This window comes from Tiliqua scincoides, chromosome 2, assembly GCF_035046505.1.
Source record: "Tiliqua scincoides isolate rTilSci1 chromosome 2, rTilSci1.hap2, whole genome shotgun sequence".
In the NCBI taxonomy this organism is placed as follows: Eukaryota; Metazoa; Chordata; class Lepidosauria; order Squamata; family Scincidae; genus Tiliqua; species Tiliqua scincoides.
Genome location: NC_089822.1, coordinates 216,641,405 through 216,656,408, shown reverse-complemented (window position 1 = coordinate 216,656,408; position 15,004 = coordinate 216,641,405). Strand labels below are relative to the sequence as shown.

General features: G+C 45.2%; 2 protein-coding genes across 3 annotated transcripts in view; one reads left to right on the top strand and one right to left on the bottom strand.

The window, feature by feature from the left end:
* Positions 1 to 2,303: 2,303 nt before the first annotated feature.
* Positions 2,304 to 15,004, bottom strand: part of NINJ1 (ninjurin 1) — a 159,245-nt gene continuing 146,544 nt past the window's right edge. Inside the window, exon 4 of the mRNA XM_066616953.1 lies at positions 2,304 to 2,313. The gene's annotated coding sequence lies outside the window, so the exon portion shown is untranslated. The remainder of the gene's footprint in view (positions 2,314 to 15,004) is intronic.
* SUSD3 (sushi domain containing 3) overlaps positions 2,804 to 15,004 on the top strand; it is a 50,528-nt gene continuing 38,327 nt past the window's right edge. The window contains exon 1 of one of the 2 annotated variants that reach the window (XM_066617714.1): positions 2,804 to 2,992. In XM_066617714.1, coding sequence (XP_066473811.1) covers positions 2,905 to 2,992 — 88 coding nt within the window. In that variant the 5' untranslated portion in view covers positions 2,804 to 2,904. The remainder of the gene's footprint in view (positions 2,993 to 15,004) is intronic. The other variant, XM_066617715.1, reaches the window with a different exon arrangement.

Here is a 15,004-nt window from a genome sequence, read left to right as displayed (position 1 = left end):
AGCTGAAATTATTAGTTTCTGTTAGTGTAACTTAGAAGTAAGATTCAATGGGGTTTACTCCCAGGTAGGTGTGCTTAGGATCGAAGCCCAGCTGTATTATTTGAGTGGATATAGGCAGAGACACAAAAACATAAGAAGAGTGTTTTGCCACAGCTCCTCCCCACTGGGCCTCATGCCCACTTAAGGCTGAATAGTTTCCCTGGTTAAACCTACAAGTGCAGCAAGCAAAAGTCAGAGTCAAGTCCCAGTCCAGATTCCAAGTAAGTCAGTCCAATCAGTTAAAGTTGCCAAACCAGAGTCCAGAGCCAATAAGCCAATGGACAGTCCATGGTCTGGTCCAACCTACACTCCTTCTACAACCCATGCTCCCCTAGTTCCTCCAGGTGCTGTTTATATACTTCTAGGTTCACCTTAGCCTCTAGTGGCTGCAGCTGTGCAGCACACCTCCAGCTACCACCTGGGCTTTAACCCTGCATTTACTTAGAGCAAGGGGCACTGTGGACACCACACCCTATCTCCTCAGTGATATCTTCCGCGATGTTGCTACAAAGAGCCCTTCTGGATCAGGTCAAAGGCCCATCTAGTCCAGCTTCCTGTATCTCAGCAGCCCACCAAATGCTTCAGGGAACATACTAGACAACAGACACAACCTGCATCCTAGTGCCCTCCCCTGCATCTGGCAATCAGAGGCAGCCTACCTCTTGCCTTGCAGTACCTACCATGACTTTTAACCCATGATGAATTTTTCCTCCAGAAATTTATCCAATCCCCTCTTAAAGGCATCTAGGGAAGATGCCATCACTACTTCCTGTGGCAAGGAATTTCACAGACTAATTACATGCTGGGTAAAGAAATATTTTTTTAATCTGTCCTAACTCTTCCAACACTCAACTTTAGAGACGTTCCTGTCTTGGAGCACACCTGGGGCAGCTACAGCAGTGATGCTTTCCTTCAGTGGCATTCTGGAAGTTCAGGGGTGACATAATTAGGTCACAACTGATCTTCTGGGCTCTTGCATTGGTTTAAATGTGAAAAGGCCACCTCCCTTTAGCAATTTTTAGGCTGGTTTGGGCCCAGCCACCATGTGTGCTCTCACCAGTAAGCAACAGAAAACATAATCAAAGGCAAGAGAGCATGGCAGCTGAGTCCAAAGCATCCCAAAAATCACTGAAGGAAGGCTCAGATGGTGTCATGTCACCCCTGCTGAGCCTTTGCCCCCAGGCAATCTGCTCCCCTTGCTCCGCCTTGTGATGCCATTGGGTAGGGGATAGAATTAACTGCTGGGTTTGCTGCAAGGTCTGGTCACTATGTCTGGCCTGTGTCTCTGTGATGTGGCCTGGTGTTGCTGGTGAGTTGCTGTGTCAGACTGGTAATTAGCCACAGGAATGGACAGGAGGAGCACCCAAAGAAATGTCAGTGGCCGGGATGGGTTGTTGGGCTTTGCTGATCTCTTGGAGTGGTTTCACCTAAACCTGGAAACAATACATGAATTATTTTGATTAGACAACTAATTTGGTTATAGATGCCTTCCAGTGGCTAATTTCTGAAAAGAGGGGTGTTAGGACTCATTTGGAAGAACTGAGTGCTAAGGGTATACAGTGCATGTATAGATGGGAGAGGAAACGAACCAGGATCCGGAACCTATGGACAGTAGCGTAGCTAGAGGGGGGCAAAATGGTAATTACTGCAGGTGCCACAACGTGCCATGTAAGCAGCCCCCCCCCCCACCACTGGAGCCATTCTGGGCAGCAACAGAAGATGCTGTTTGGTTCCGTAAACACCTGCACATTGCCATTGTCGCCTGGAATAGCTCTGATGACAAGTGGAAGGGGCTGCTTACACAGCTGTTCTGGCACATGTAGTATGTACTGTTCCCCCCCAGCTATGCTACTACCTATGGCAGTGGTTCTCACACATTTAGCACACATTTTAGCACATTTAGAAGCTCTTCTGGCTGGCCTCTGTTCCCCTCCAGCTTTGTTGGGTCTTGCCTTGTGTTGTTTTCTTGGGCTGCAATCCTACCCACACTTTCCTGGGAATAAACCCCATTGACTCTAATGGGACTTACTTCTGAGTAGACAGGCATAGACCTGGGCTTTTGATCACGTGTAATGACGTTGCACACATTCTTCCTGCCCAAAACGTTTCCTGCTCTAACGTGTGAAGTGGCCCCCCTGGGTATGTGCAAATCCCTGAAGCTCAGGACAGTTAGGTGCTCACCTAAGACCTTTGACGTGTGTATGTAAAAATGTGTGTATTTGCTAACACACAAATCATACGCATACACTAAGAAAGACGCGTGCTCTCAGTTCTCTCTGTTGAAGACACGCGTGATGCCAGACCCGGGTTTGCCTCTGTGCAATGTGCTTATCATTTTTCCTGACACGAGTGTATACACGTGTAGGAGAGGAAAAAACAACTGGGGCGCGTAATCGTGTCCGGGGGCGCGCTGGCTGTCTTGCAAAAGTGTCCGCGCAGCCCGGGAGAGACTGTTCACACGTGTGCGGAGCCCGCTTCCCTCCTCCCGCGCTGGTGCAAGCCTCCCCCGGGAGGGCCAGGCAGGCAGGCCCGGTGCGAGCGGGAGCCTCCAGTCTCCGAGCATGTGGCTGAACCGGGGGCGAGCGGGGCGCCAGCAGAGGGGAGGCGGCGGAGGGCGGGGTCTCCAGGTGCCGCGCACCGTCCTTCGCCTGCTGCGAGCGAGAAGCCGGCAGAGCGGCGGCGGAGGGGCTCGGACGGGGTCCGCCCCAGCCCGGAGGCTGCAGCCAGCCAGCCGCGGGGCTTCCTGCCTGCGGGAAGAGGCTCTCGAGGGATCGCTCAGCCTCTGGAGCCGGAGGGAGGCCAGCGGGGAAGGGGACCCTGCGGGGCTCCGAGGGTCGTGGGAAGGCGCCGGAGGAGGAGGGAGCCATGCAGGCGGCCACCGCGTCCATCCTCGACGTCTCAAGGACGGGGGTGATCCGCGAGGACGGCAGCCCTGCCCCGAATAACTACACAGGTGAGATCAGCAGGGGGGCAGCAGCGGTGCCTCGGCACTGGGGTCTCGTTTGGGACCCGCCGCCGGGCAGCGCTTGGGGTGGGCTGATGCTGGCAGGTGCCAAGACAGGGGAAGCCCACTCACTCTGTCCTCACGGCTCCGGCTACAAGCCTAGCCACTCTTTCCTGGGAGTAAGCCCCGTTGATTATAATGGGACTTACTTCTGAGTAGACATGCATAGGATTGGGCTCTAAGGCTGCAACCCTAGCCACACTTTCCTGGGAGTAAACCCCCTTGTCTATAATGGGACTTACTTCTGAGTACAAGTAAGGATTGGGCTCTCATCCCAGAGCAGAGAGGTACCGAGGCTCTCTGGAAGGGTCTGTCTGCCCTTCTCCTGCCTCCTTATGGCTGAAGGATTGGCACTCTGTCCATGCTCCAGGGCACTCTTATTTTGGAGCGTTGCTCTGAGTTCATTTGCCCCATGCTTCGAATGAAAGAGATCTGAGGTCAGTTGACCCTACCTTGTGCTTCCAGGACAGGCTCTGGTATCACTGGTGACAAAATCTCAGCAAGACCTTTGCTTGCTGAGGCCTTCAAGAGCAGCTGTCAGAAGAACTGGACTGGGGAGACCAATGGCCTGATACCATATAAGGCAGCTTGATATGCTCAGCTTCAGCCCTGACATGTGCAGGGATACAGTCAGAGGTCTCTAACAGCCTTCCAAGCTTAACTGGTCCAGCCCTGCCAGTTCCTTGAGCCCTGATCAGATTAGCAGCATTTTTTTTCACATCTGCAACATATTTGATGGAGAAAATTTTCTTCCCCTGTGATCGAATCCACTCAGACTTTGTGAGACTTTTCCCACTTTCAAGAGTGGGAAGAAGTTGAGAGACAGTGAGCTGCAAAAGACCTTCCCTGCTATGTTCCTGTGGATATTTGAATCCAAGCTTCCAAAGCAGCCAATGTGTCAGGTTGTGTTTCCCCTGCACAGAAAATGAAATATGTTTGTGATACATGTGTGTGATTGGCATGTGTGCAGTGCATGTTATTGTCAACACAGATAGGCTTTCTGTGCAGGAAAAAAGTAACATCTGAAGTGGTCCCTTACGTGTCACATTCAATCCACTGACCCACACAGACTGTGCTCTTTACTATCCTATTTCATCCAAATAAGAGATGCAGAATTGTTATAGGATTGGTTTTTTACACACACACACACACACAGGCTCTATCCATGGTTAGATCTTTGATTCTTTTTAAAAAATCAGCTGGGGAAGGAGGGTCACCAAATCTCAGAGCAGCTGCTCTTAGAGAGTCTGCCATTTTCTTGATTTGCATCCACCTAAAGCTGCTGTATAGGAAGAAAAATATGTTCTATGTACTTTCCCCCTGTGGAAGGGGCAAACTGAGACTGCGCAAATGCCATGGTGTGGGGAAAGGGATTAATCCTAACTTCCCCAGTGCCACTGCTCTTATCAGATTTGGAGTCTCCTACAATTACTGTGAACTAAAAAAAATCTCAGGTTTTTCACTAAGAGACCCGATCATGGATCATTTACTCCATATGTAGTTTGACCTTTAGTCTCTTTAGATTTTTTTGTTTTCCCCTTCACGGAAAGCAGTGTAACTTGGAGCACAAGCCAGTGCTTGTCTACTCAGAAGTAAGTCCCATTGTTTTCAGTAGGGCTTACTCTCAGGAAAGTGTGTGCACTATAGGACTGCAGCCTTACAAATGTGAATTCTTGGCAATATTTATATATATTCAGGATAAAAATATTTGCAACTCAAGAAGGCATGTTTTCCCTGATACAGAACGCACCAGAGGAGATCCTTTAAGTGCTTTCAAATCTCAACTTTAGTTTTGTCAGAAGAGTCATAGCATGTAGCACCTTGGGTGCCCACACTATGGGGAGGGAAAGCAGGGTTTAAATGTACTTAACTAGCACACAGTCTCCTCAGAAGCAAGTCCCATTGTGTTCAGTGGAACTTCCTCTGAGGATAGTATGCGTAGGGTTGCTGCCTTGGTTAAACATATGATTAGCTTTCCCATGGAAATAAAACAATAATCATTAAGAATATGCACATCATATCTATTTTTCAATCAAGCACAGTTTATAAAGGGGCTTACATAGCAAAATAGATCAATAAGTGGTTCCCTGTCCCCAAAGGGCTCACAATCTTAAAAAAAAAACAAAAAACAGATCTAGACACCAGCAAAATCCACTGGAAAAGGCACCATGCTGGGGTGAAGAGGGCAGTTGCTCTCCCCCTGCTAAATAAAAGAGGACACCACTTTGAAAGGTGCCTCTGTGGTTCTTAAGGGCTTTGATCATGCCCCTTCTTTGAAAGAAAATTCCAGTGAAGAAAGCTTAAGAAACCAGAGAGTACTTACTCTCTTACTCAGCTGGTTGTGTCCAGTTGCAACCAATATGCTGTTTGCTGTATTTTAAAGGAAGAGCACATAAAAAGAAAACTATTGTGACTTGCTGATTTCACCTCAGGATGAGCAGAGCTGAAGTGCATCCTCTTAAACAGAGGATTAACTTTCCTCATGCTACTGTACCTCACATTTTCCTTCTCTTAGAATTCTTTCGGTAAGGAGGGAAGTGATGTCGGTTGGGGTCATGCAATAGCTGCTCTCCTGCAGCGTGAAGATGTGTTGGCAAATGCACTTATGGTGTTCATTAATGAGATGTGCTTGCAGAAACACTGTGCTACGGAGAAGAGGACAACCATATATTCTGAAAGTCAGTAACCAGTTCCTTTATACTGAGGAGAAAATGAAAGTGACACTGTGGCGCACCTCTACAGAGAAGTTACCCATTTGTGGCAGTCAACTTTATTTCCTATAGCCTTTAGCTAAAATGGAGGATTCATTGCACTTTGAAAAGTCTGAATCTGAAAGCACTGCTGGCCACTTCATGCTGAGGATGATTTAAAATAAAACCACCCAAAACTCTTTTAAAAAATGCTTGCTAGCAGGAATTCAGAAATGCCAAACTTGCTCTGAGCATTGCAACCAATGGACACGTAGAAAAAAAAAAAAAACCTTGGCCATCTTTTTTGTAGTAACAACCCTCTCCACATTTTTTTTCTAAAGCAGAGTTTGAGATGAGGCTGATCTCTTGGAAATGACTTCATCCTTAATGCAACTTCAATTTTGTGGTAATCATTTCATAATAGGTTTTTTAGCAGCTGGCTTTTGTAACTGATGGCTGAAAAGGTTCATTTGTGTTGGTATAATTGTATTGAAAAGCTGTCAAGACTCTCTTCAGATGAAAGGCTGTGGAGAAAGAAAGGGGCTGTGTCGACATAATTTAGTTAGGAAAATGTCCGCTGCTTGCTTAGAACTTAGCAAGTACCTGTTCTAACTTTGCATTTTTGAAAATAAAAAACATAATTGCACTTTCTCTAACATTAATAATGTATTTCAGGAAAAATGCAGATATACCTCATAGCTTAAGAATGTGTTGATACACTCTAGGAATTTTAGAATTATTTTTGCAACCTTGCAAAAGAGTGGCCGAAAACGTAGCTTCTAAGCACTACACCTACAATCCAAGGTGATGGACCAACAGAAGTCACCATAAATAGGTTGGTGTCAGAACAGCTTCACTAAACTGCCCAGTCTTCCTCTACCTTCATGTCATTAGTACATTTCATTACAAACCTATTACAAATGTAATCCACTTTATTTACGCAAAGCCTGATTCTGGGGGCTTTACTTGACTATTTATGGTACAATAATAGACCACCAAGGGAGTTGTTCACTAAGAACTGTCTGTTCAAGGTTGACTGTATTCCTGAACCCGTCCAGCTTATCCGTAAAAGATATTGAGACACAGGTAACAATTGAACCTGTTGAGTTAACTGCATAATATTATCTCTCTGATCCATAAGCCACACATTCCCTTCATTCTGCATTGATGGACCATTTGAACTAAATACCTGTATTAATGGGCATCCATTTACTTGTATCAATACCACCAGTCCTGTGCGGTAAATTCTGACTTGTAAGAACTTTTCATGACACCTTCCCCTAACAGTATCCCCTAACATTCTGGTTTTCAGACTGTTCTAGCTGATCTGTTTTAGAATTCTAGTGTTTGCCTTGTTTGATTTAAGTTTATTGTCTTGTTAAGGTATTGGGATATTAAGTCATCAACCTGGAAGTTTTTGACCAGCAGAACTGTCACCAAATATGAGAACAAACGTTGAGTGTGTTCTGTAAATGGTCCTGGCAGAGACGAGTGGCACCTGCTTTCTGAGAATTGTGCTTTATGCTGGAACATGCAAACACTGAGAGTTGTGTGCCAGTGAGAGCTTCTTTTAGATTAGTTTCTCTTGTGTTGTGCCTCTCCCTCTTCCTTGCAGTTCCTCTAGCCAGGGAAGAGAGATGGTCTGGGACATGCTATGAAAATATGAACCACTATCTGTGCAATTGTCATAGATGCAGTGGTCAGGCTAACAAGAGAGTAAAACTCAGGTTCTGGTTGCTCCAATCAGAATTCAAATCCCCAGATCCTTGAAGCAAAACCAGATCCTTGAAGATATCCTGAGCATCTGGTGGATGCCTGATTTCCCCAAGGTCTCCTTAACTTTCTAATCTGAAAAGGCAGTTTACATTTGGTTTACAACTCTTTCTCTCTCTCCTCCCCCACTCACCCCACAGAGGCAGATCTCTGGGAGGGGGAAGAGGCACAGTCAGCTTCTGAAGTCGCAGCAGGTATGGTAACAATTGTTGAATGTTGCTCTGCCAGAGACCTTCACCATTGGCTGCAGTGGGGGTTCCTGGGAAGTCTCTCAGGCAGTCTTTGGGAAAGATGATTGATGAGACATTAACACATGCCCCCAGGCAAAGGTCTTGGTTTGCTTCCTGCTGAGCCTGGTGCTTCTTTTTGTTGAAGGTCTTTTGACAAAGTTTCAAAGACGGCATCTGAGCATGCCTGTTGATGGATGACATTGTCACTCTTGTTGTAGCAGAAGCCCTGGTGCCCCACTGCCTGCCATTTCCCCTCAACCACACCTCTGAATACTACACTTAAATCTGTTCTTGTTTAGGGAGCAGGTGTATCATAGTGTAACTTGACAAGTGCATCATCATATGTATGTGCCTAGAAGGAATTGTCATTTGCCCTGGGCAAGTAGCCTGTTGCAAGCTGTGGTCAAACCATCATCATGCAATAGCCTTTGGGGAATGCTGGGGAACTCTGGAGGGGGAGCAGGCTGGTCTCCCCACCCTAATTTTCTAGTCAGTTATGGTACTCCAGTGGCCCCAGTCTCACTAAACTGTATAGCAGAATAGATGATCTAATCCTTTTGTCATGAGATACTGTAGGAGATGGTGTCAGGAGAGAGATGGTCAGTGAAAGATCACTCTTAGAGTTTCAACTCTTTTTTCCCCCCCTGGGCCTGGTGAATGGGTAGTTTATCTTGTAGTTGATGTTATTTGTAAAGACCTGAAGGAACCAGAAAAGTGTGTGTGTCTGTTTGTGGGAGAGAGAGAATGCACATGCATATCTGTGAAGTGGCTGCTTGAGAGCAGCTTGTGGTTCTTCCTCTTGTCATTTGCTCAGTTTTCAGCATGTGCTCACACCTATTATTAATGATATGGAAGAGTAATAAACCAGCTAAATATGTTGCCATCTGCATCTATTATTTTTTCACAAAGTAGCAAAGACAGTGTCCTGAGAGTTCTCTGTCACTCTTAAAACTGATGGTATTTCCTGTAGACTTTGTAAAATTTGTTGTTTTTAAAAAATTTTCTTCAGTTTTGTTTCTTTCACTTTTGTTTGTTCTTTCAGTTGTGTTGTTTTCTATATAGGAAAAAAAAATAGTGGTTTTTAAAAAGTTGGTAACAATACAGTGGCATACCAGATGCTTGGCTTTTCCAGATTTCCCATTTTAATAGAAAGACCTTTGTGAAGGTGTCTTGAACGTGTATTCAAGTATTACTTAGAAGCATAACAGCCAAGTATGCTCCATTGGCTTGAATGACAGATCGATTGCCACTTGGTTCCTCCCTTCCTCAAACTGTCTCCTCAACGGTCAGTCCATCTGGTCATTTTTTGTTTGGCAACCTTCAGTCTCGAAAGACTATGGTATAAGCCCACAGCACCTGGTATTCCCGGGCAGTCTCCCATCCAAGTTTTACCCAGGCCTGACCTTGCTTAGCTTCTGGTCATTATAATAACAGGCCCAGAACTGTAAGAATTGGCACCCATGTTTGCTTGTTTCCTTCTCCTCCCCATAGCTTTTTCCTTGGAACTCAGGCCATGGAGTGACAGTTGCCACACACAAGACAGGAATTAAAGCAACTACAGGTCCAATCCTATCCCCGCCACAGAGCCTCTCAGAGGTATTTTATCAGGGGTACAATTTTTTTTGGGGGGGGGGCCCTTTCCAAAGGCAGTAGGGAGAGCTGAAACAGGATAGGGGAAGGTGGCAACAGCTGGAGAAGTACTTGGAGGCTTCTGGCTGTGGATCCCAGGACCATGCAGCATTGGCAGTTGGGTACAGTAGTACGGAAAACCAAACACAATCTTCTCTGAAGTCTTATAAATATAGAAAATAATTGCAGAAAATTTACATCATTGTATTTAGGCTCATGCTCAAATTGAAAGCGTCCTGTGTGTACTAAAACTTGCTTCTGCAGCAGCTGTAGTTCTGGCTTCTCTGAATGCCTATACGATCCTCAAGCCAAACAGATAATATAGCCAGCCAGAGATACTGTCCCAGATTTGACACTGTGTTAAGGAGTGTCATGTATGCATTCCTTGACCTGGCACAAATGGTAATGCCCACAGTATCCTGTGTGGGCAATGAGTCTGGGTGAGATAAGTAAATGTAAGATTCCAGGAAATTTCTGGGGCCCTTTGTTTGGCTCCAGGGCCCTCTTTTTGACCCTGGGCCTAGTTACAAATTACACCCTGCACACCCCTGTCATAGACCCTGCCCTGCCAGCCCATGGCACACAGCACCACTAGAGTATGTGTGGCAGGCTCTGGGGAGGGCTGACCAGACGGTCCAGGAGAGGTAAGTAAACCTCTTTGTAAATCACCTTCCAATAGGTTGCCTGACCTCTAGTGGGTTTCCTTGGCTCTATGCCAGTTAGTTAACTGTTATAAGTCCAAGGAGATTCAGGGTTAGGAAAGGGGAATAGATTCTTTGTGTGTGTGGTTGTCACCAGAATCTTGCCCCCTGCCCAGCCTGCTCTCTGCCCCAAGCCACCCCTCACCCTTCCCTGAAGAACCCCCCACTGCTGCTCTGTCAGGATGTCTGTGAGCCATTGTTGTGCACATGGGGTCTACAGCCATTTGTGCTGGCAGCTGCAGTGCTCATGGCAGTGGGGCTGATTTTGCGCTGTCAGTCAGGGACATACAGTGTGGATAGCAAGATCTGCTACTATAAGTCCCAGATAAGATTGGACTGCAAGTCTCCATCAGTCTCTAATTCTAGGTTCAGCAGTCATCACTGGGAGCTTTTTTTTAACTAGGCAGATCAGAGATCTGAGGTAGAAGTGGGGTAACTGATCAGGTTAAAAAGCAATTAATTTTTCTCAGGAAGGGGTACAACCAGCTTAACTAGCATATTAATGGTTACCATGGTCTGCGTTTCCAAAATGATTTGTTGGAAGATAGTTGGAGGGAGCAGAAGGAGTGATTTTTAATCCAGCGGCAGTGGTTTCTACTCCACTTCTCTGCATTGTGATTCGTCATCTGGTTCTATTCCCCCCCAGCCTCTATTTTGCATCCATCTCTGGATGGTGACCCACAGTGCTTTAGGAGGAATTAAAGTCTGCTGTGCAAACCTGACATCTCGTCGAGTTAAGATGTGAGGGTGGACGCACCATACATCCTCTGCACCCTTGGTTTGACTAGAACCTTTCATAAGCAACCTACTTTTCAGAAGGGCGTTGTAGAACTCCTTGTTCACATAGATACCATATGTGTGCTGCCTCAGGTGAATAAGTCTAAAATAACTGAATTTTGACTGTGTGAAGAAAGACCTAGGCATGACCTTAGGTCTTAACTCACCATCCTTTGGATTTCACAGATGTAATTGGCCATTGTTAAAGTTAAACCTGAATTTTTAATTTGAACTGTGTAGGTAATTGAATATGATTCTAGTCTGTTTCGTCTGCTTCTTAGGGAGATGTACAGCTATTGATTGAAAAGGTCAGGGGACCTTTCCTACGTTGCTACAGTAAATCAAGACAGGCGTAAGTCTGTTAGAACTAATCTGAAGCATTTCACTTTGCTTTTCATTTCATTGCAGTGATAAACAAGCTTAATGTACTTTTGGCTCCTGTCATCTTCCCCTAATTCCCTGTAGATGGGGAGCAAAAACTTGGTCCAGGCATTTTTAACCCCTTGCAGGAATGTATAAAGCCTTCCCAGGCTTTCCTGTGAATATACAGGGTGACCCAAAAGTAGGTGGACAGTAAATGATAACATTTATTCCACCTACTGTCCACCTACTTTTGGGTCACCCTGTATTCTGTCTGTGACAATAACTGTACACGTTAAGGACGTCTGCAGCAATCCATGAGATTTTCACTAGGGCTGAATTTTCTGAGTTCCTATTTTATCTATTTTTTTGGATTCTACTATAACTGCACAATTTTCAATTGAAAGTATTCTGGTTTAAGAAGCTACCTTATATTAAGTCAGACCATTCGTCTGCCTGCTCCAGATGGAAATGGTTTCATTGTTCAAGGTCTCCTAGTGAAAGCCCAAGCTTAAGAATACAATATTCCAAGTAGGAACTGAGCAGCAGCATCCACATCATGATCACATGTACAGTGAGAGTGTAGTTTCAAGCCTTCATCATAAATGCATTAATTTGACTGTTCAGTTCCTTGACATTGAACATGGTTCCCCCATTCAAATGAGCAGCACATCCTGTTGCTGCTTCTTCTCTGTTCAAATTAACAAATCAGCTATTGCTTAACTTTTGTATATGGAGGAGCAGTTAAACGGTGACTGATCGCATTCTATGCTTCCATGATTTTTATTGTAGGTTTCAAATGGTCACACAGGCCAACACACATTTTGCTTCCTTAAACGTTTTGCTTCCTTAAACGCCATTTCCAAAAATGGCATCCGTTTTGACCTACCACGTCTAGTTTTGGAGACATGGCATAGCCTCTTTAGTGAATGGTTCAAGCAGCTTTCTCATGAGGAAGCCTATACCATGGCTTCCTCATGAGGAAGCTGCTTGAACCATTCACTAATGAGGCTATACTATATCTCCAAAACTAGATGTGACAGGGCAGAACGGATGCCATTTTTGGAATCAGCACCGCAAATTCTTATCAAACCACCATAAAGTTTGGGAAAAACTTTTCTGACCCTCAATTTTGTAGGCCTATGTTCATCTCTGGGTTCTGTACTGAAACCTTGCCTTCAGTACCCCTGCAGCAGTGCAGGGTAGAAATCAACAGCAGCAGTTGTCTTCATTCTGGCATTTCTGTAGCAGAGGTCAAAAGAAGAATTGGTCTTGCTTTTTTGCTTGAACAGGGACAAATTAGGAAGCCAGAAATGGCTTCTATCTCCAACTTCTTTTCACAAATTGTCTCTGAAAGGATGTTTGTGATTTCATTCTCAGGGAATGTGGTGGCACAAGTAATGTGTCACGTCATCAATTGTGTGTCATATGAGTTTTTAACCGGTCTTTTGGTTCACTATATGGGTATGTTGACATCAGCAAGCATATTCTTTATATTTCTATTGCTTTGAAAGACTCGTATCCTATTGATGCCATTCTAATGTGAGCAGAGTCATTTTGTTGTGAGAGTCTGTGAACACAGCCTGGGAATCAATTGTGGAGTGGGAAGCATACATCTAAGAGCATTCAGATGGAGCAACTTGTCAAAAATGGGAAGCGCAAATGCCCTATGGATATATTTACTTTCAAAGTTAGTTTGGGCAATTTGCTATGTCTCTTCAAGAAGACAGTAACCTGAGCTGATGAGGCTAGGATTGTCTTTTGTGTGTTGATCGCACATGCCTTGCATCTTAAACACTGTAGATTTAAAGGACATGGTAACCAATTAAAAAAATTAGAAGTGTTTGCACTTTGTGACAGTTTATGCCATTAAAGGTTTACTACTACTACTACTACTACTACTACTACTACTACTACTACTACTACTACTACTACTACTACTACTTTGTGACAGTAGCATTTCCCTTTAATGTGAAGCTGTCTGACCACTGCTGCATCTAGGCCAGCCTCATATTCTCTGGTTGGTGATGCCTCTTCCTGACCTCAACTGGAAATCTTTTCCATCACCTGCTACCTAATCCTTTTGCCTGTAGATGCTGGCCAATCTGTGAGGCTGACTGACAGCAGAGTTCTGAAGTTGGTGGCTCCACTGGATGCAGCGGCACCAAAACAGCTACCATCAAGGCCACTGGAGGCACTTTTGTCCCCTTCCCCCAAGTAAAGGTGTTGGGGCCACAGTGGATCTCCTCCAGTCTGCACCAGCTGTTTTGCTGGCTCAGACAGAAGGAGCTCTGTGATTAGCTTTTCAACCTGACATGGAGCATAGGTTCTGGAGCACCCCTTCCACCTGGTTCCTCCCTCTGCCCTGCTCTACTCCTCCTACCCAGTTCCATCCACACCCTGCCTCCCCCAACCACAAACTACTCACTGCCAGCTGATGTTGCTGAAACACCAGCCAACCCTCCATGTGACATTGAGGCTTAGTGCTGGCCCAGTGCTGGTAGTCCCTTCTCTCCGGTTGCTGTGGACATACCTTACAGCACACTTGTGGCACCCAGCACTGGTGCTGAGGAGATTTAGGATTGGGCCCTGTCCATTGGCTCAAGCAGAAAGTTGGCAGGAGGATCCTCCTCTGCTACTTAATCCTCCTGCTCCTCCTTGCAATGGAAGAGGGGAAAAGAATGGAAGAGGAAGTTCAAAGGATAAAAGAGTGGTAGGCTAGAGTATGTCAGCCCACCACTTTCCTCCTCTCCACATTTCATCTTCTCCAGTATTTGTATCTTTCTTTTTGAGGAGGAGCTGGATGAGGGGCAGTGGAAACAGCTTCTAATGTGCTGCTAGATAAGGATGGGGGCTGCCATTTGGTTCACCACCTCAAGCACCGAGAGGTGTTGGACCGATCCTGGCTGGGACTTCTGACTTCAGTGCATCTACTCTGCCACTGAGCTATCACTTTCACTTCACAAACACTCCAACATTGTTTCTGTTCTTCTTATGCATATCCAGCCCAGATGAGCATGTACTTTTTAGATCCATATTTTCTTACCATTGGATGGCTCCCAGTGGTTCAAGGCATTAATAGGTACATCCACTGAGCATAGCTCTGTTGTAGAGACAGAATATACATTTGCTATAAATAAGATATTGCTTACGTCATATACTCTTTTCCTCTCCTGCATGCTTTCATGCCATGGCTGAGATTAGGTTTACGGCACAGTGCTGTGGTGTTTGCTGACAACAAAAATGGTCTCTTCTGTAAGTAGTAGTAGTAGTAGTAGTAGTAGTAGTAGTAGTAACTTTATTGTCATTGTGCTACAGCACAATGAAATTTATGCACCTTTGAGATACAAGCATAAATATATACTACAATTCCAACAATCACACTCTACACACTCTCCCACGCATTCTATACAACATGCATCATAACATAAAAACGGTATAACAGACCATAATGCCCAGGAGCATGGTAACAACTATATTGCCTTATTCAACATAATTATGGTTGTGGGATAAAAACTGTTCAGGAATCGTGTGGTGCGTGTTCTAATAGTTCTGTATCGTCTACCCGAAGGCAACAGTTCAAAGAACTTTTGAGCTGGGAGAGGCAGGAGAGGATGGAAGGCAGCACATATTGATGAGTATGACAGTTATGTTGATATTGGTCTAAAGCTGGGAATATTCTTTAATAAATAGACCAATGACTGTGCATATTCAGTAAATTATCTGATTAAGCAACACTGGTTTGAAATGCTGGGTAATTTATAAGGCAGACTTCACTTGAAGAGATGGAAAATGGGCAGC